This window comes from Netta rufina, assembly GCF_964035555.1.
Source record: "Netta rufina genome assembly, chromosome: 3".
Taxonomy (NCBI): Eukaryota; Metazoa; Chordata; class Aves; order Anseriformes; family Anatidae; genus Netta; species Netta rufina.
The window spans coordinates 33,880,663-33,902,458 of record NC_140125.1 but is presented as its reverse complement, the minus strand read 5'-3'; the positions used below and the strand labels follow the sequence as shown (position 1 = coordinate 33,902,458).

The 21,796-nt window shown below is 35.6% G+C and overlaps 1 protein-coding gene across 6 annotated transcripts in view; it reads right to left on the bottom strand.

Moving 5' to 3' along the window:
* Positions 1 to 21,796, bottom strand: part of BIRC6 (baculoviral IAP repeat containing 6) — a 176,039-nt gene that overhangs the window by 86,676 nt on the left and 67,567 nt on the right. For 5 of the 6 annotated variants that reach the window (XM_084283516.1, XM_084283517.1, XM_084283520.1 and 2 more), the window contains 14 exons: positions 21,543 to 21,670; positions 20,816 to 20,947; positions 18,672 to 18,887; positions 14,768 to 14,951; positions 14,166 to 14,321; positions 13,660 to 13,793; positions 12,234 to 12,387; positions 11,466 to 11,582; positions 10,536 to 10,690; positions 9,226 to 9,352; positions 8,317 to 8,427; positions 4,085 to 4,218; positions 2,939 to 3,066; positions 239 to 801 (listed from right to left, as the gene is read on the bottom strand). In XM_084283516.1, coding sequence (XP_084139642.1) covers positions 239 to 801; positions 2,939 to 3,066; positions 4,085 to 4,218; positions 8,317 to 8,427; positions 9,226 to 9,352; positions 10,536 to 10,690; positions 11,466 to 11,582; positions 12,234 to 12,387; positions 13,660 to 13,793; positions 14,166 to 14,321; positions 14,768 to 14,951; positions 18,672 to 18,887; positions 20,816 to 20,947; positions 21,543 to 21,670 — 2,439 coding nt within the window. The remainder of the gene's footprint in view (positions 1 to 238; positions 802 to 2,938; positions 3,067 to 4,084; positions 4,219 to 8,316; positions 8,428 to 9,225; positions 9,353 to 10,535; positions 10,691 to 11,465; positions 11,583 to 12,233; positions 12,388 to 13,659; positions 13,794 to 14,165; positions 14,322 to 14,767; positions 14,952 to 18,671; positions 18,888 to 20,815; positions 20,948 to 21,542; positions 21,671 to 21,796) is intronic. The other variant, XM_084283518.1, reaches the window with a different exon arrangement.

Genomic DNA, 21,796 nt, shown 5'->3' with positions numbered 1-21,796 from the left:
CTTTGGTTAAATAGTTTCATACTTGCTTAAAAGAAACCAGCTTGGAAAAGGACAGAGATACCTTATTTGAAATACAAGAAACAATACAGAACACAACATTTTACAACTATTGTCTCTGAAATGGAGTGCAAGGTCTTTGTCTATCCATCTTCAAAATATTTTTCTGCGTTTATCCAGTGGTTTGATTTGTGCAAATAAATCCCCCCCCCCAAAATCATTTTGGTTACAAAATACGTACCAATAATCATTGCCATAGCGCTGCTGTTACACTGGCCAAGGGCAGACAAAATCTGGCTCATAATTTGTTGGTTGGCTAACACCAAGTCTGCCACATACGCAGTTGATCCTTGAACGTTAGGATTGCTTCCATTGCCATCTTTGCCTCCTGAAACCTTTTCTTCATCAGACACACTGTCTGTAGTACTGCTTGCTACTGGCACACGGGCACTATATTCTCGGTTACTGGAAAGTGGCAGTTGAACTAAAATGTTCACCAGCTTTAACAAATCAAACATAAGTTGGTCCCTCGTCATTTCTCCACAAACTGCTTTGGCATCACCTGGACGGATAATATTGGCAAAAAGTCCTCCAAAACAAGCTCGAGCACCCACAGAGCTGTCTGAGCCACTGCGAGACATCACTTTGTCCGAACATGTAATGTAATGATGCACAAGGAACGTTATAGACTCAATTACTGCAGAAATAGTGCTAACTGACACAACTTCAAAGTTCTGTTCCAGGGTGAATTCCAAGAGTTTCACTTGTGCATCCAAAGGCCCCTGGCCTGTCTGGAAAGCACCCCTGAAAGAAAAAAAAAAAAAAAACAGGAGGAAAGATATTTCATTATTCAACATCAACAAGTTAAACAGTTTTATGTTTTTGTTTGCCTAAGTTTTAAGGATCGAAAAGCACACTAGACATTCAACAAATGAAAATGAAGCCATTTTCAGAATTGCATGTTGAAGCATCAACTGATATTTCACATAGGTCAAACATTCTTAACTTTTTTATATACCAGTCATTACACAGCCTGTGGAACCGCTTCAAGATATCACTTGCTTGATACCACTAAAGATGAAAGTCTCCTTTGAAAGTCTTTTTTTTTTTTTCTTTTTTTTAATTGACTAGTTAATTGTGTGGGTACAGATTTGCAATACATTCCTATTCGTTTTTTGTGGATGAAAAGTTTAATGTACTTGCACGGAAACATCACAGGAAGAAGTCATATAATACTAAAACCATTAAGAACATATAATACTAAAACCATTAAAAATTACTTCCTGTCCTTTTCTTCCCCATGGTAGAGGAAAGAATGGTCAGTTTTTATTTATCCAAATAGTAACTACAAGTAAAACCGTAAGAAGACACTCCCAACTGTCACAGTTAGGTGCTTGTAGGTTGATTACTAAAGGGATCTCTTTTTATTTTCCCAACTGTTTTTAAATATTTAATGGTAGGCTGTAAAATAAGTCTTTTGAATCAGTATATTTAAAATAAAGCTGCTAATTCTTTAAATGCGGTTGGATTACTAACTTCTAAAATACTTTTCTGCATCTTTTGACACTGATCAATCCTACTATAACTTTTAACATTAAATACAGAACATTTTTAATAAATTGCCCTTAAGAAAATATTTGCCATTTAATTAGTTCTAACAGTAAAACATCATCAATCTTACACATGGTACACGCAGATACAGTACAATTCAATAACTGCCTGAGGTCTCAGAAATAACCATCTAAACCCTTTTTTGGTGCTTTTATTTCATTTTTTGACTTTTGAGTCTCACCTTTGGTTTGCCTCAAAAAGCCCTAGCGCATTCCAAAAGCTGCTATTTCAGAGGGGTCATCAGCTTATTTCAAGTAGATTATGGTACACAGGCATGCATTTTAAGATTCACTTTGAATTAATGATTTTATTGTATTATCATATTTTTTGTCTAAGTAATAGATCATTAATATAACCCGGTGAACGCCACCCATCCAATTCAAATTACTGCGGTAAAATTTTTAGAGAAGGCTGAAACAGTTTTCTGTATGATTAAAGGATAGATAACACCGAAGTGCCACCTACTGGGAAGCCAGAAACAGAAAAAGCTCTTCCCTAATTAGATGAAGCTTTTGTCTGGGGATATGCAGAACATCAACAAAATCAATAATTCCTCATGTGCTCCAGACCAAACAACTGCAACATAGTTAGTGTATTGCCATATACAAAACTGTCATGTGCCCATTGAGGAAGCACAAGAAGGAGCTTGAAAGAGACTAGCTTAGAAAACTAGCTGCTCTCACAGAGGGAGCAGCAAGATACTGGGGCTGTTCTCCATTAGCAGAGATTGAGATAATGTTTGAAATGCTGTAATTGTTTCAAAACTGGTATGTAAATCCTCTCATGTTGGCTGGAGTTTTGAGCAACCTGGTCTAGTGGAAGGTGTCCCAGCCCATGGCAGGTGGGTTGGAATTAGATGACCTTTAAGGTCCCTTCCAACCTAAACCATTTCATGAATCTATGATTATAAAAGCTAATCATGTTATTTTCACAATCTGAGAATAATTTGCTTAGCTTTTCATTAATTCAGGCCTCTCAGGATACTTTTTATTTTTAACGGGTAAGCTCATCAACAGCACTTTTATTCTAGGGATTACTGTAACAGGGAAAAAAGGCCTACATCTTAGCTCTAGATGTTATAAAACTCCAACCAACTGCTTATTGCTTTCATTCACTGTCCCTCACGTAAGGGCCGCTATGTGTGGATTCCAGGTGAGCTCTTCCACATTCCAGGAACTGCCTAGATGCACCGGTAATGCTGCAAAGATCTCCATCCATATGTAACTTGCCAGTATGATGAGGGGCAATGTACACATTTCAGTTGTGATTCACATTCACACAGATTTTAAAGACAAAGAGTGTGTAAGAACAAACAAAAGTTAAGATTTACCTTTCTGTTGAAAGTATATGTATTAATTTCAATAAAAATTCACTGAACATCTGAGGACAAGTTGAAGAAAGGTGCACTTGCAATCGAGTAAGAAATTCTTGCATAGCTTGCGTAGCTGTTGGCCCAACCTAGAGGAAAAAGTATTTTATTAAAAGTATTTATAAAACTGAAAATGTCTTCAAGAACATTTATTCCTAGCAGGAAAAACATTTTCTAAGAACAAGAGTACTACACATTGCTTTATGAAAAATTTTATAGAGTTTTCACAAGAGAACTATTCTGTATCAACTTATACTATGTGGTTTTCTACTATTATCCATGAGTAAAATGCAAATAATTCAGTTCCTTGCCTAAAACTCATTAAGCATCTTGAGAGTTTATCTTTTCAGCAATGCAAACTATGTTTCAAACAGAACATATTGCTGTACTAATGTGAATAGATTTTCAGAAACTATACATTTACATATATGTGCTTTAACTGGTAGTCCTGCACAACGTTTAAGTTCTGGAACAGCCTGGAAAAGACTGGAAATTCTAATTGTTTTCTGTCTCCTAAACTGGTTTTGGGACTACTGCCAAATATTACATACAAATAAGTTAACTTGGGCTTTTTTTTTGCCACCATTCAAAAATACCTCAAAGACTGTAAAGAAGAGAAAACCATTAGTTGAAATTAGAAAAGAAACAGTAGAAACCACATTAATTCAGAAAACAGGTAAAAAATAGAGGCATGGGAGGTTTTTATTTAAAAAAAAATATGGAATTTAAATTCTGGATATTCAATGTTAACCTTGTTTTCTTCATCCCTATCCAACATGATTTCAATAACCTAACTTATTGTTAGCGTATATATAAGCTAACTCTTGTCATTTTTCTACACATACTACTAAAAATCCTAACATGGAACATGTTCACGTAGCATTCTCTCCCTGTAGCAAGTGTCCATGTAGTTGTAAAAAAGAAAGATTACTATTCATACTGGATTACCGATATGAATTTCCCTACGATTGTTTGTAAGAAACAACTAAAGCTATAAAAAAATAACAAAAGCAAGCTAAGAATAATACATTACGGATAGCATATTTATGTCAAGTGTATTCAAAACCTACTATGAAAATTTATTCTGTTATTTTAATTGGTGATTACCTGTGGACTGTGTTGATTTGTTCCATGAGGATTAGTGCCGGAAAGAAATTTCACTAACACATGAATGAGGTTTGGATCTGACACCAACAGTTGGGCAGTACTTTCCTGAGCTCCAATGGCACTGCTTGGACCAGCTTAAAAATAAAAGCTGGAAAATTAAATCTCTCATCTTAAACATTAGGAGTAAATCCAACATTTATACTGTATACCCATCATACTTACTGCATTATACACAAATATTCACAGTAGAATCAGCTAACAGAAATTGGTTGTTGAGGACTACCATTTTGAGTAAAGAGTTTTTAATTAGAAAAATACAGTTACAGTTATAGCTACCCCCAAAATATTCCATTAGTTGCTAAAGTTGCTAAAGCAAAATTCCCAAAAGCAGAGTTTCATTTTGTAAGAAAAATATTTAGAGCTGTTTTGACTTTTTTTTTTCTTTGCTAGTCTACCACTTTAATAAGGCTTAAGTGCATTTCTTAGTTTGACAGGCAGAGACCACATGTTCTATTATCCTGTAAACAATCAAGGTATTGTTGTCTGTGGCACATTCAGAGACTTCTCATCATCGACTAACACTGCAGGGAGCTTAAAGGATAAGAGTTTTGAGGACCAGAAGTAGAATTAAAATATACCCTCCAATGATCAAACAAATAAGCTTTATTAAATGTGCAGCCTTATTCAGTAGTGATATATAAAATCAACTCAAAACACAACTTGAAAAAAGCACAGCTAACTACTGAGCAAAAAGACGTTCTTATAATGTTATACCTATCTAAATGAAACTCCAGGTTATTACATGCTGAAGATGTGATCTCTTTCTGACTATCACTGTCCCTGGTGGTGTTGAAGGAAAGGTTGGACCTGATGCTTAGGGACATGGTTTACAGGGTGACATTGGTTGTAGGGGGATGGTTGGGCCAGATGAGCTTGAAGGTCTTCCAACCGTAATGATTCTATGACTCCATATGCGAAAGAAAGACAATCAAAAGAAAAAGGTGCTCTGATACAGTTTGTCTGGTCATTCTGTTTGTCAGACCTCATTATTCACAGTAACTTCCTTAAATTAAACAATAAAATACCAACTAGGAGAGAAACATTTCCGTCAAAATGAGATTTAAACCCTGACTACTTCCATCTCAGCTGAAAAGTTTCCAGAGCAATTACGTAAAAATAGCATTGGAAAGAGACTTGCTATTAGAAGAAATCCCTATGGGAAGATGGAAGATGTGGAAAACAAAGATAATTCATACTAAGTTTTCCCCTTATCAAATGCCAATTTATTCTCAAATTGCAGACAAATTTCTTCCTTTAGATGAATGCAGGAAAGTAATGCTGAAAGTATTTCTTGTGCAGCTATACAAACAAATTCTCATTGGATTTATCAATATTAGTCTTAGAATAAGTATGTATGGCTCTGACTGATGGAAGGACAACAGCTGGAACTGAATGAAAGCAATAAAGCACACCAAAGCATTACAGCTCCATTGTCCTGTAGACAATAAGCCTGCTCTAGTTTACATTTGACAGTGAAAAAAATGGAAAAGCTAGGCCTTGTTTGGGTGAGGGAGAAATGTGGAAATAAATAAATAAATAAAAACTAACTGCCTAATTTCATTGGTTCCCTGAAAGAAAAAAAAAATACTGATTTTTTCAGAACCACAGAGAAGAACTCCATTGCAGGATGTGCCTTGGAAACACCAGCCTGGGTGAACTGATCAAGTTCATTTTCCCCACCACCTGAAGCTTCACCCCTGAACATTTCCTAAAGTAAAATACTCAAAACACTAATTTTCCCCCTAAGAAAACTAGGTATGTAGGTTGCCAGTGGGATTTTTTTGGTTGGTTGGCTTTTGGGGGCATTTCTGAATCTGCAATGGTTCACGTTAAAAATGAAAATGCCACTCAGGTCACCAAAGACACTAACTTGCTAAGGCCATACCTCTCACATGTATGCTTGTTTTCTGTAACTTTTCATTGTTTCTATGTAACTGCATCACTGAAACAGCCTCAAACATTAGTCTGAAGCAAGATTTTGTTTTATTATTTCCAAAACTACCACGTATCCAAACTTATTTTGAAATAAGTGTGCAAAAACTCCCCAAATGTTTATTTGGGAAAGTAACATATTTTTGTGCTTTCCTTCACTGTTAAATGGTACCTTCAGAGAATCACCTATGATGTCCACAATCAGTGTGACAAGCAGCACCCTTATTCTGCGTTTTTTTTTTTCCTATTTGTTTTTAAATACTAGAACTTCTCCAGAATTGACAGTCCACTTCGTATCTTAAATCATTACAGAGCTATAGAGTACACAAGAAAAGCTTTACTCAAAAGAATGCCGACATCACTTACATTTCATCAGTCTCAAGAACAATGTGTCTTTAAACTATTCTCTCTAAATTGTTTGCTTATACTAAAATAAATAAATAAAAAAACAACATCGAAACCCTGTCTCTTCCAGCAAACACATTTTTGGTAATTGTAAGTTGCTGGAAACTCCTGCAAGGCACTGTCTTTAATGGCTTAAGAGACTGATTATTGCTAGGCCCTGTTTTCAGTTAAAGCACATGGAAACCGAAGTCATAGATAGGAGAATTGCTCTGATGGCTCCCACCCTCAATTGTCACAAAGTGGACAGAGAGTATTTATTTTCTTAAATATCATAACTCAGTGCCATCAAAATAGAATATTATTTTGAATTATTAGCTACTGAGGAATCCTGGCACAGAAGTTATCTGATGTGTGCTGAAACTTGCCTAGCTTCTGGTTCTATAGGTAAGTACAGGAAAAGGAGCCAGTTGGGGCCCAAATCTTATAAACATCAAAATCCACAACCACATTCACACCTGTGTTTGATCATAGCAGTCACTTCTTAGCTGCTTTTTATTCAGATCATCACTGATCTCAGGCAGTTGCCTAATGAACTCCCACATATGCACAGCTGCCTATCAGTGTCAGAACACAGACACTGTCTCATACCACATGGAAGAGATTCACATATAACCAGTGGTGTACACAGCAAAATTTTTAGAAACTGATAGCCTACAGTTACAATTAGGGTGTTGAAAATACATATGCATGTTAGGCACTGTTACCCTACAAATCAGACCACGTCCTGTTCTCAAATACCAAGACTTTGTGAATATCAACAAAGTCTTCCATTAATCTGTCCTCAGCACCAACATTTAATTTAGTAGCAAAAGTTTCAGCAGATTTTCATGAGACTGATCTCTCAATAACATCACAGAAAAAGGACAAACAGTAAAATTTGAAGAAAAAAAATGCACCCGTAAGGCAATGGTTTCAAATGGTGTTTAGGGAAAAAGATTCAGAAGCAGCTTTGTGGAAAACTGTTGAGAGTAGCTGTGTCACCAGAGAATGGCAAATTGTTTCAGAAAAGTATGATTTTAAGATGACTCTGGGTTTATTTCTTTTATAATTATTGCCTCTAGTCATATGCTTGGCATGAAAACAATTTAAAAGAGCTCTCATTTGGCCTAACATGAAGGGTTTCAGAGATTCCAGTCTCCAAGTTCTTAATTCTTGGTATCTTCTTTAGTCTTGAGGACAAGGCCACAAACACATTCCTCATGACAGCTGTAATATGATAGTAAGCCATTAAGAAGCTTAAATTCTTCATTCAAAAATAACATCCTTTAATTTCTACCTGACTTGCGGCAATATCTCATCCACAACGGGAGATTATTTCTACTGTGTTATGGAGCAATATGGAGAACGCAAGTTAATCTATTGTGCATAGGGAAGTGAAATGAAATAGATGGATTTCATTCTGAATAGATCTGGGTTTTAGGGACTTATCTTCAGGTAGCTTAACATAAGCAGTGACTCAAGTCTGCATATTTATGAAAAATTCCTACTGCATCAGAAAAACAAATACTTCTTACACCTTACCTTAATCCTCACCCTCTGCTACCTCCACCCCTAATACAAAGCTCCCTCCCAAAGATCTTTAGCTAGGCCTAAAAATCCCTTTCGAAGACATTGCTAACTTAATTGTAACAGCCTTTTCTTTTACCACTAGGGTTTCATTTTTCATGGTACAAGCAGTCCATGGAGCCAACGTGATAAACTCTTTTTAAACTCTTTGAGGCAGAACCAGCAGTAGTACTTCTGTGACAAAGGGAAATTTCTGGTAATCTTTCAGATGGAAATCAACATTCATTTGCACATTGTAAAAATAAACAACAAAAAATCCCACAACTTACCATTAAGCTGCATATTTGTCATGAGAGTTAGGCTATGAAGCACAAGGCACCATGTCCGGAGTAAGGTGTTAGGATACCATGCCAGAACTGACAGGAAGCTAGTTACTGAAGCTGTCAACAAAAACATGTTTTACTAAGCATTAATTTGCAGGGTATTAAAACAAATTTCTCATTTTGATTGCTGTATTTTTGTTTGTTCTATTTAGTTTGTTTTGACAACTACTGTTCCAAGCAATTAGGGAAAGAAGCTTACACCAGCACTTCACAGCAACTGGCCCACAGAACTGTCTATAGTGCCAAAACCTGCCATCTCAGAAAAAATGATGTAAAGAAATATTGTATTTCAAAGGTCTTCACAGAACTCAAACGGTTCATTATAGTAGGCCTTAATGTTTTAGACCCTCACCACAAGATACCACAGTTGCTTTTATTTAAAACTATATAAATTACTTTATAAAAAAAATTAGACATCTTTTTGACAGGTCAGTAGACTGATGTCAAAAAGTAAAACAGCATCTCAATGCCTACCCCTAATATCAGATATTACTCTGATAGTAATAATAAACAGTTCATAGGATGGTGTACCAGGAGAAGAAATCTGTCAGAAAAATGCACACAGGTGCACAGTTCACCTTAGACTAAGAGGTGTTTTAAAAAGTCTTCTGGAGAGTAATGATGATTAAGAAGCACAACTTTTAAAATTTAATTTATGAGGAGATTATTCAAATTCAAGGAACCATCCCTCAGTTGCATATAAGCTATACATTTTTCATGCCAAGAAGGTAATGAGACCAGGAATTCTTTAGTAAGAACACAGAAATCATTCTGTCACTGATCTTGACAAAAATACCAATAGGCAATAATTTCACCCCTCCTGAAAATGAATTTCCCGTATTTCATGTATTTTACCTTGATTCAAGGAAATTACAGGTATTCGATTAGCATTATAAAGGAAAATATCAGCGCCACTATCTTTACTTCCCGAGGAGCTGGAATTCAGGCTTAATGTGAGCCATAACTGTAGGAGAGATTCAAGCTGCAAAAAGGAAAAAAAGAAAATCAGACCAAATTCAAATTTTTTCCAGAACTGCAGAGCAAAAAAATTTTCATTTAAAAAGCCTTATCTACATTTTCAACTGTTCCTGTTCCACTGATAACACAAATACACACTCCATTACTTGATCTTAAGATTCTGATAAATAAAATATTCAAGTAAAATTCATCATAACTAGCAACTTATTTTGTTATGCTTTTGTTATGGACTTTCAAAACATGGTTAAGTTTTTCTTAAAAATACAAAGTTGTACACACTGCTCAAAAATCTGTGTATTTCTTATTATCTGTGAAATCTTTTTATTGAAATACTAGCTGCATGTAAGCTTTTGGGATGTCTCAATTTAGGCAAGTGACATTTAAAAGTCAACTGAAATTATTCAAAAGGTATTCACAGAAGCCAATTTTACTATTGGGAAACATTCTTTAATATCAGAGAGACACAAATGCTTACTCTGAGTAACTCCCTTGAGGAAAATAACTACTTGTATATTCTGAGGAAACATCAAAGTCCTCTACCTCACAAACTGCATTTTGGATAGGGCATGTAAAGAACGATGCAGGATGCAGTCAGCCATCCAATTAAAATATAAACAGGTAGGTAGGTACCTGAGCACTTACATACAACATACCATGTTCCCTTGTATATTATGAAGAACAGCATTAAATCAATGACTTCTCAAAAAGCACACATCTCATTTTAACATTTAGGATCACAGGATGATTCAGGTCAGAAGGGACCTCTAGAGGTTATGCAGTACAACATTGTGCTCAGGGAAGGGCCAACTAAAGACATCAGACTGGTTTGCATGAGGGCTTATCCAGATGGATTTTGAAAACCTCCATAAACGGCAACTGCACACTTAGTGACATTCTTCACTAACAGTAAGGTAATTGCCATCCTTTAGTGAACCTATTGACTTGTTTTTAAATATGAAAAATGTACTCCTACTTTTCTACTCTAACAATAAAGTCCCTAATCGTTAAAAGCCTTCAGCAGCTTATCTATGACATTATTAGTACTGCTGTCCAGGACAACTTCATTAGCAATAAAGCACATAACCTAACAGGTTAGTTGAATTCTAAGTAGTAAGAAATATAGGAAAACAAATTTCAAATTCAGAGAGAAATATTATCAAAACATTTCAAAGTTCATACTTCTATACCTGAACATGGTGGACTTGTAGCATGGAAAAGAGTTTGTTGAAGCATGCACTCAGCATTGGTATAGATGACAACTGTACAATCAACTGGGCATTTTGGTTAGCAGTGTGCAATCCCCTTAGCAATGAATCATCTGTTCCGCTAGGAGACTGGGTTACTAAAACAATCAAACAAAAACAACATCAATAAATAAATACATAAAGAAAATTACAAACCCCCACTTATTTTGGGCAAGTTGCTAAATGAAATTTCATGCTTATTTCCTCATATTTTATACTTAATGGAAATGCACTTATTTTATAAATTACAACAACATCTTCCATGTGGTGTTCATGTGAGCTGGACTGCTGACTACCCTATCATGAAAGCCCTACTTCAATGTCAGACATCATCTTCACAAAAACTGCTTGAAAAGCAAGCCCAAAGAAACATACTTTTAACAGTTTTTACTAAACGTGCGTTTTATAAGTCTCCCGGTAACACTAAATCAGCATCATGGGTGTTCTGACAACATAAGTTTACTGTATAGTCAAGTTCAAAATACTTGAGAAGTACTGAAAAGCATTTTCACTTCCATCACTGAATAGATGAAACAAGTACACAGCAGCTAACATTTCACAAATAATGAAGCTTCACAAAAATAGGAAATAATGTTTACTTGCACCTGGATCAGAAAATAAAAGCAATTTTTCCATTGTACTGTTATGGCTTGTAAAATGAATCCTGCCTATCTGACCAATTTCAGAAAATATCTTAAATAACTTATCCACATAATTTAGAAGTCCAAATAAAATATTTCTGAAGCTCAGCCTAAGAAGAAAATTCAAGTGAAATACAATTTTTTCTAAGCTGCTAAGTGACTGCAGAAAATAAACAGTACAAATTTCAAATGGTTATCATATGAAGAGAATTATTTGACAACATATAGTTACATGTAGGTGATGTGTTTGTTAATGCTTGCAGAATGGAATCAGCCTCCAGGGTGGACATCATTTTCAGCATCAACTCAGCCTGCTGTTCAAGTCCAACTTCTAGACGTGCATCTAAAGCTACACAAGGCAATAAACAGAGTAAAACTGAATTATATCAAAGACATGCATAGCTAGTGTGTCTAATATCCTGTACAAGCAGTACAGATGCACAGTCCACACTAAACTGAAGAAAAAAATCTCAGTATCACTGATAGGAAGATTCACTTTTACCTATGATGCAAGCAGAACATAGAAACTTGCACTCTGAACTGAACATAAGATTCTTATGAACATGAAGTATATAATTAATAAAATCACAATTTTCTCATGAAACACACAGATTTCCTCTCACAGTCATCTTACTATCACACACAACTGAATCTATATGTTTAAGCCTATGTTTTTCTGTGAAGTAATTATTCTCAAAGAAGAACCAAAAAAAAGTGTGGCATGGATTTATTCCATTGGGTAGGGCCAACTATACAAAATATCAGCCAACTAGAAAAGAGATTCCAAAATTTGTAAGCACCTAGAATAAAAGAGTAATTTTTAACTGACCATAAGGGCATGTTCAAAAATTTTAGAATATAAGATTCTCTGCTGTATTTTAAATAAAAACTTCAGGAAATATTTTTCTCAGTTATCACAGAAAAAATGTGGCATATAGGAAATTTAATTCTTTCAGGCTGAAGTGTGGCATACAGTATGAGAGAACAGTTCGTTGCTCACCTTGAGAGACCGATACGCTCACAGTTTGTGATCCATTTTTCTCTGTAGTTACTGGTGGTTTTGCAACTGGAATTCCAACGCCTCCAATGTAAGGATTGTAATTGTAGGTACCATAATCAGCACCCCAGTAATCATACCATGTACTGCTTATAGGCTTAAAAAACAAACAAAACAAGAAAACATCAGCAACTATTTAGACTGCCCAAGTGCAGAAATATTTTTTAATAAAAACAAATATAGTCGTTCCAAAAAACAAAACAAAACAACAACAAAAAAACAGAATATTGGATGTAATAACTTTAGAAATTTTTATTTCTTGTTGCAGTACAAACTACTGTATCCTTAGTGATTGTCAAAATCCAGCAATTTATTTATCTGTCTCAAAGATTGAGGGAAACAGTTTGGAAATGTTATCAACAGGATTTACTCACATCTACAATCCTGTGATGCTCCACTTCTCAAAATATCTGTGTGAATTTGGATGTTATTTATCAAGACAGAATACATTACAAGTATAACAGTACTAATAAAGTACCTTGACGCCTCGGTGAGGCTGTCATTACTTATAGTGGGTTCTGTAAATAAAGACTTGAACAGTATCTACTCAAGTGTCATAATTAAAGACACTAAAAAAGCACATGGATCACAATAAAAAATAGTAATATAAGAGTGTTTAAAAGCATGTTATATATGCATCTTTTTAATGTGAAGATCCTGTATCAATTACCAGTTCACAGAAACAAAAAAGCAGAAACAGATTTTAAGAAATATTAAGAATGAAGAAGAGTTTTTCTGGCTGTATTCTGAAGAACAATTGGGCAATAAGATCATGAATATACCCATGGATGAAGTGAACTGGGGAAAATGCCAAATTCCATTATAGTACAATAAAGGAGGGAGACAATAAAAAAAATAAATAAGGAGTGGGTGGAATAATTTGGCTGGGTGAGATTTGAAGGAAAAAAGTCTTTAAGCAAGAGCTAATCAGTGCAAGGACACAACGGGATATAGAAAAAGGTAAGAAAATATAGTACTGTCCGATCAAGTGGAAAGAAAAACAATTTAGAAAAAAACTTTCAGCCTCATTTGTATTAAGGTCAATACTGAGGGGGTAGGAAAACCCCAAAATGAGAATTTCATCCTATTCGACACAGAGAAAAGGCTCAACATGTTATTACGAAATTATGATTAAACTCAAAGCATGCTGTTTATATGGATATCTTCATGGAAAATATTGTGTGGTAAACAGAGATATGGATATCTGAGATATGAACACAATCCCTACATTCTTTCCTATCATTCTAATATTAAGCCTTTATAAAAAGGTGAGAACAGGTCTGAGAGATCAAATACCATAATTGAAGAAGAGAAAGATTTTTACTATTTCACATGTAAGGGCTACCCTGAAAACTCAAGTGCATCATACCTTGAAAACTTTGGCTGCAAGGGGATCTTTTTCCAAATCAATATCCAGAGGATCAATATCAACTTCCATCAGGTCTTGCAGTAATTCAAGGTCAATGTCTTTATCTTTTTCCAAAGATGATAGAGGTGGAGCACCTTTGAATGATTAAAATGGTTTTAATACTACCAAGTACCAATTATGAAACAGGGATATATCATATACTTTATGGGTAATACTAAGGCTTTTAATACTCATAGCTCTTAGTGGAAAATTTTAATGCGTACATCAAACCTGCCTTTTCTTAAATATTCAGAATAACAACCACTTTTTACTGATCAGAGATATCAGTTGAAGAACTGCTCATATTTTGCCTTTGTTTTCAGAAATTAATTATTTCATCAAAAATTACTTACTAATATTTTGACAGATAAGTAACAGCAAAGCTTTTTTTTTAAAAAAAAAAAAACACAAACAAAAAAAACCCTTTTCAGTATGCATATATACTTCAAGATTATCGACTAATGTACCTGTGATGTCATGTGTCAAAGGTTCATCTATTGTTTCCACTAATTGAACTGTGGATTGCTGAAGAGAGTCATCAGAATCCCCAGCTGAAGCTCCAGCATCTTCTCCCAAAGCACCTTCTTCCATAGCTTCAGCTGCTATAGGTGCCAACAGCTCTCCTACGCATGACATTAAGCAGACAACTCAATTTCAAACTCCATTCCCATTACAAATTAACGTCCCTACATCTAGGCCAATTCTCTGTTTTTCTTCATCTAACTAAATTCTCCAAGAGCTACTTCTTCAAAAGGGACGAGTTCTGGATAATTTTCAAATAACTGGGGTCACACACACACACACACGTATACAACATGTATACACACACACGCACACTTTACTTTTCAGTGCAGAAGTCATTTATTCAGGATTGACTGATAATCAAAAGATTTTAAATTCTATTTATGACAATCTCATCTCAATTTGCTTGTGAATCATACGTTTTTTCCCTCACTATCTTAAGAGTCAGCAGATTCTAACAAAATAATAATAAAATTAAAAAAAAGCTATGAAGAAAGTCAGTTTTCAATGTAAGCTACATACCGAAGAATATGAACTTAAAACAAACCTGCTAGAATATCCTGCAGCATGCACGTCAGAGAATACTGAGCCCATGCTCCTCCCCAAGAGATGTCTCCCCTGTTAAAGTCAGTTCCAACGAGAAGCAGCAATAATCTTTCCAACTGAGTTTCGTTTACAATCTCACATAAATGAATCGTTGGTCTTGTAGCATTTGCAATTCTAGCAAGAACCTATAAAAATATGAAAATATAATTACATCGATTCTCCCCCATATCCCAAGAATGAAGCAATTAAAATCAAGACAAAATTTTCAATTATCCCTACAACTACACTCCAACTGATAAAGCACCAGTCTTCCTGCCATATGATGAACTCAGGGACCACAATTTGTCCATGAAATTCACCTCTCCACTTTATTATTTGAAATTTTCACTATCCATCAGTGAAAGTGCCCATCTTTTCTGACTCAGAGTAAAACACTGTAATCCCGATTCTCCCACACTGTGTAGCTCAACAACTTTTTTTTTTTTTTTTTTTTTAAAAAGTCTTAAAAATTGATCTCCAGAGCGTTAGTGTAGCAATGTAAAGCTACAAAAATATCTCTAAATAACCTTAAAAATGCCTTGCTCAATCTTTGAAGATTGAGCAATTTTGGAATGAAAAATGGAACTGGACTACTACTTCATTGCTTAAGTGCCAAGAGGTAAGTCAAGCATATTTAAAAAGGTTACCTATTAAGGTCATGGATCATCTATAAATGCTCATATCTGCATGAAAACAGTTCTGAAGAGCACACTAAATAGCACAATAAAATCTTCCTTATAAAGGAAAATCCTACACACTAAGCCTTTAGAAAATACACAATATTAAAAACACAAACAACAACAATAAAACTCAAAATTTCTTGGACATAATACATAAAAAAAAAAGAAAAAAAGCCTGTACCCAAAGTAAATCAGGCAGTAGCTGCCTTGCCATGGAGTCCAAATTCACAATAACAGTGTGGCCAGCAGGGCTAGGGAGGTGATCGTCCCCCTGTACTCGGCTCTGGTGAGGCCGCACCTCGAGTACTGTGTTCAGTTTTGGGCCCCTCGCTACAAGAAGGACATGGAGGTGCTTGAGCGGGTGCAGAGAAGGGCGACGAAGCTGGTGAGGGGCCTGGAGAACAAGTCCTACGAGGAGCAGCTGAGGGAGCTGGGCTTGTTCAGCCTGGAGAAGAGGAGGCTCAGGGGTGACCTTATTGCTCTTTATAGGTACCTCAAGGGAGGCTGTAGCGAGGTGGGGGTTGGCCTGTTCTCCCACGTGCCTGGTGACAGGACGAGGGGGAATGGGCTTAAGTTGAGCCAGGGGAGTTTTAGGTTAGATGTTAGGAAGAACTTCTTCTCTGAAAGGGTTGTTAGGCATTGGAACAGGCTGCCCAGGGAAGTGGTGGAGTCACCATCCCTGGAGGTCTTTAAAAGACGTTTAGATGTAGAGCTTAGGGAAATGGTTTAGTGGGGACTGTTAGCGTTAGGTCAGAGGTTGGACTCGATGACCTTGAGGTCTCTTCCAACCTAGAAAATTCTGTGATTCTGTGATTACTGTATTAAGTTCAGAGTGCTGTAATAAACTAGGCAAAGTTGCCTGGCAGTCTGAAATAACTACAAATTAAGATCATTTTCACTTTAAAAATAAGTAGCATTTATCTAATTTCAGATACAAGTTCCGAGAATCTTCTTGGTAAAGGTTATGGTCAAAAATATAGTCGTTTATAAGAGTGCTGAACAGGGTTATCAGAAATAACTCTCAAAATTGATGACAGAGCTGAGTGGAATTATTAAGTCCTTTCAATGTTCCTTCCCTTGGTGCAACATCTTTGCTGTTGTAAGTGCATTTGGACAATTCTGAAGCCTGGCAATTGCAGTACTAAGTAGTAAACACCCAGCTCCTAGTATGTCAGGCACAGCTCCTGCTCTGGGAAAAGGGAAACGCCAATTACACTTAAAAAAACAAAGTAGTAATTACACTGCTACAGGATTGAACTGGATATAGAATGTGACATTTAACTGACCACAACTTCTTCTTACTTATTACAACCTATTTTTTATTAATTCATGAATAAACTGGAGTTTGGCCTCAGTAACTGCATGTGGTAAGAAAGAATTGCCTGCATAGACCTCCCATTTCACAACAGAGGCCAACGTGTTCACCAGGATTCTTGTCTATATGAGGCAATATCTGGGTTTGCTAAAAAGATTTTTTTTAAAAAAAAAAGGAGTTTTCCATTCCACAGTAACAGATTTTATGGACAAATGGTGGAAAGCAGACTTGACTTTTGGTTATTTGACCAACATCATCCTAATGTTACATTCAAAAAAGATTAAGAAAAAGCTCATATTTCTTCACCTTGGAATTGTGATCCAAAGTCAGTTGCCTTTTAGTTCTAAGATTCTAGGCCAAGTCCCAGAACCACCTATTTTTTTAATATTATTATTATTTATTTATTTTTAGCTTTTTCATTAGGAAATTTACCCTATGATAACCAGTCTGTAGGACATTTACCCTGTGACAACCATACTCTAAACCATCTCCTAAAAGGTAGCAGGAGGTAAGTTAAAGAGTTAATTCTTTAAACCAGCCAGGATTTTTTTCTTGAGGCTGAAGAGGATTTAAAAAAAAAAAAAAAAGCAACCCCCAAAAGTGTATACAAACTTTTTGCTTTCATTTTCCCTTGAAAAATGTGTTTGCAGGAGTTAAATCAGCCTTCTGAATACCAAAATCTGAATAATTGACTCACGTTAGTGGAAACATACACAATAGAGAAGATGAGACTGTAAAAAGAGCAATACGAGCAAACATTGCTCAAGTTCCCTCTCCAGATGAAAGGAGAATTGAAGAAAACTAGAGGGCTGCACATTTCAAAAAGCAATGCACAAGAAATCCAGCTCACAGACCATGTTTAATTTCTCTGAATTTGAAAAAAAAAAAAAAAAAAAAAAAGAAAGATTTTGCATACTGCTACCTAAAAGCTGAGATCCATAAATGAAGATAGAAAGACCACTGGTCTGGACAGATATTCTGTCATAGTTACTATTGATAATCCAGTAAGAGAGAAAAGAATTTTTGCCAAGACCTGACTAATTGCATTTTTTTTTCAGAAGGAAAAAAAAAAAAAAAGTGTGCCATGTATGCACATCCAACTAGTAAGACATAACACAAAATTTTATATACTTATGTCAACCCCAATCTAGGATTATAAAATCCCAGAAAACCCTTGGAAAGTATCAAGAAACAAGCAGGAAACAAATGTAGTACATAAGAAGCTTCACTTAAAGATCCCCATCATTCACAGTACACTTTAAAAACAATGCTAATTTCCTTACTGGAAGTTACAATAAAGATTTTTAGACATCCCTCAGAAATGACATGTTTCTACAACTGAAGTCAAAGTTGCAAGTGTGTTCTTACAGACAACTTCATGCAAAATCATTATAAATAAGCAGAAAGAATTGCCCCCAAACTGTATAGAAAAATTCCCACAACTATCAACTGCTATATAGACTCAAAATCCTGAATTCAGGCTAAAGGAAAACACAACTAACTAATGGAGTGCTAACAAGATGGTTACATACTTGCTGCTTATTCAATTTTAATACCATGAAGATAAGTAACAGTTTTCATTTCCGTGATTTTTTTAACAAAGAAATCAGATATTTTTACTAGGTTGAAACGTTAGAACTTTACAAATATACTTACATGAAAATATTTTTTTTTTAAAGTTAGTCTTTTTAGGCCATTTTGAAGCCAGCATTTTGTAAATTACACAAAAAGTGACAGATCAGGAAAAAACTACCTCACCACAAATTTCACTGCTACAGCTGATTTTTTTTTACCAGCTAGCAAGCAAAAAAGCAGTGACAGAAATGTGGTTTCCACCGCAACTTTAGAATGATATTCCATGGTCTGTTTACCTTACAAACAAACAGAAGTAAATCTGCATGACAAGTAAAATCCATGGACAGGAGAAAGAGTGCCAGCTTCTGCACTACAGAAATACAACGTTCATGTGCCAGTGTAAAGGGAAGTGGTTCAATTTCTGGAGTTTCTTTTGTTGTTGATACTTCAGTATCCAAAGTAGAACGAGGCCATTCTGCAGTCCGACGTAAACGTATTAAATCCTTGAAGTGCTGTAGAAATTAAATTTGAAACAGCAGTTACACATTTTAAGACTAAGCTCTGGATCTTCTCCCAGCAAAAATCTGAGGCAGCAATAACAGTAAAGGAGAGTCTAAGTATATATGCGAATCTGGAATGGAATTAAGGTTTTACTGGCAGAAATTTGTTTTGGCAGAATGTTGTCTCAGGTGACAGAGCAATAACCAGGTTATTCAGTTCCACACAAGTGCCAATTAAGCCTTTATGTTTGCCATAAAACATATCAAGAATACGTATTTTAGAAGTTCCTTTCTTGTTTCCACACCTGCATATAAAACTACTGTTAGCATGAAGTGAACGGCAGACAGAAATAGCTAATATGGAAATTTTTCCCTACAAGAATGCTGACTTTAGGTTCTTCACATTAGATAAATCATCAGCAATTTTTAACATTTTCAATACTTACAAGATATAGAGCATCCAACAAACACCATAAATCGAGCTAACCCAATACCTGATCAGGGCTATAACTACAACCTGTGTGACTAAGGGTTTATAAATCCAGTAGAGGAAAGAAGGTGCTTTTATTAATCTTAGTGCCCACCTAGGACACTCCAGAAGTTCACTGCATCAGCTACAAAAGCAGCATAAAATTAGATAATGCAAAGGCCTCTTACAATCTCACTTAAGTACTAGATACTGAAATAGACCAGAGAAAAAAAAACTATTTACCAAGACAAAGGTTTCAGCTTTCTCCAAAATGCAATAGATGTTTTAGGTTACTCACACCATGTCATAACTGGAAGTGATTAGTAGGCAAAATAGTAAAAAATGCATGAAATGCAACTATCCAGCGTACAGTAATACCGTAACTAGATGTTAAGAAATTTCAAGGGGTAACTCTTTAGTTCAACATGCATTTTTGGATGCAACGAGGTTGCTATAAAGTGAAACTTAAATAGCTGGACAGCATATTTCAGCCAGTGAGTCATTAAAAGATGTCTCAAGGGGGCCACTGCTGGAGCAGAGCTGTTGAAATAGCAGCCCCGTATAACCTGCTGGAATAAAGCAGAAGATAGAACAGGAAAGAACAGCTCATGACAAGCAGAGTTGGTGAAAACTTAGGGCTTTACTTTTATGCGAGTGCTTAAACTTCTAGGTTGCTTTTTCACAGTTACTGGAAATTTCTGTAAGATTTTTCTTCAGAATGCCTTTAAGGCCCACTATTCTATTATGTCATTCCACAGTCCTACTCTCAGTCATTCAAAAAGACATTAGTACTGCTGGAACTACCCAGGAAATATTTAAGGAAATACTTAATTTTGGTAGCTAGAAAGATTTGCATGTTTTTTGTATTCCTTGATATGTCCATGCTGCCATCTCCAGAGATCCCTGAATTTCTGCACCTTGTCTCATGGTCAAAATAGTTCTTTTACTATGATACCCACTCTCAGGTAAGTCTGGAGCCAGAATCTACATGATAAATACTTTTAGGAAGCTCAGAAAACATTCTCAAAAGTTGTACTTCTTAGTCTGGGGAGTCACTCAGATGGCAGGATTATTTTCTCATTACTCAACCAGAACAGCATCTGGAAGAGTACCACATATAAAAGTTAGCTGTATAAAATATTAATTTACATTTCCATTGGTTTATGTTATCTAAAGTTTAAAGATAGGACTAGCATTCCCAAAGCTGCAGGATTACTGGTCATTTTGGCTATGACCACCTTAAAAAAAAAAAAAAAAAAAAGAAAAAGAAAAAATCCCTGTGGAAGGGTAAATATTTTTCCCAATGCAAGAAATTTCCACATGGCTGCTGTATTCAACCTCAGAATATCCTTGATAGCAGCCATGAAACACTTTCTAAAAGTAAGGTCAACATAGGACAAAAATGACTTTGCAGGAATGGATCTTTTCACACATAGGACAGGAAGTCAATTACAGTTTCAGAGCATCATACCTTTGAAGTAGCCTGCTTTAGTTTTGCCTGTTCTACTAAAAGTTTGTATGATGATCCTTTGTTGCTTTGTATTTTCTCTTTTTCCATCTGTTCCACCAAAGCCTTCTGCTTTGCTTTTAATAAGTTAAGTTGCTAAAAGAAAATGTTAATAGGAAAAAATGAAAATTTAAGCAATAAGATGTTAAAAGGATCAGTATTTTCATATGATAGTAATCTTCAGTTCAAACTGTAACTTGAGCCTTTTAAGGATACTTTACATACATCTTTAACTGAGACACCTTTAGGGGCCACTAGCAGACACAGAACAGATGAAGTTTAAGAAAAAAATAATTTTAAAGGAGCTCAAGACATACATGCCCAGGGTCATGAAACCAGCATGGTTGCATTTAGAAATGAAATTGCTGTCTTAAGCATTGCCAATTGTTAATTCACAGCTTAGGAGCTTGCACTCTGATGTACCCAGACCTACCTAAAAAGTAAATTTTATTTATTATCCAATATGGGTCACAGAACGCAACAGTACATTCCAACATTTGTTCTTTCAGCAGATGCCATGCCCCACAGTTTGAGACAAATATCAAAGAAGATAGGCAGCCTTTAGCTCCGGAATCAAGACTATGCAAAAGCAAGGCTGAATGAGTCCCAATGCCAAAGCTGTTCTCTCAGAAAATGAGACAAGCTATACAGACTTATCTGTGAAAATAGCCACTACCGTGCCAGAAGTCACCTGTTTATGATGCACAAGCTGTTTTCTAATCTTTCGGGAATACAGTCTATCCAGGCTACTGTTGCCTTTAGTAGATCTGCTCAGACTCTGAGTGTGAAGGCTATTATTTATAAAACTCCACTGGTTTCCTAATGGAAAAAAAAAAAAAAGGAAAAAAAAAAAGATAGTGATCAGTATTGTTAAAACTCATTTAACTCTAGAGATGAGCATTTATATGGCAAGGGTTGGCATCTCTATACAATAAATATTAAAGA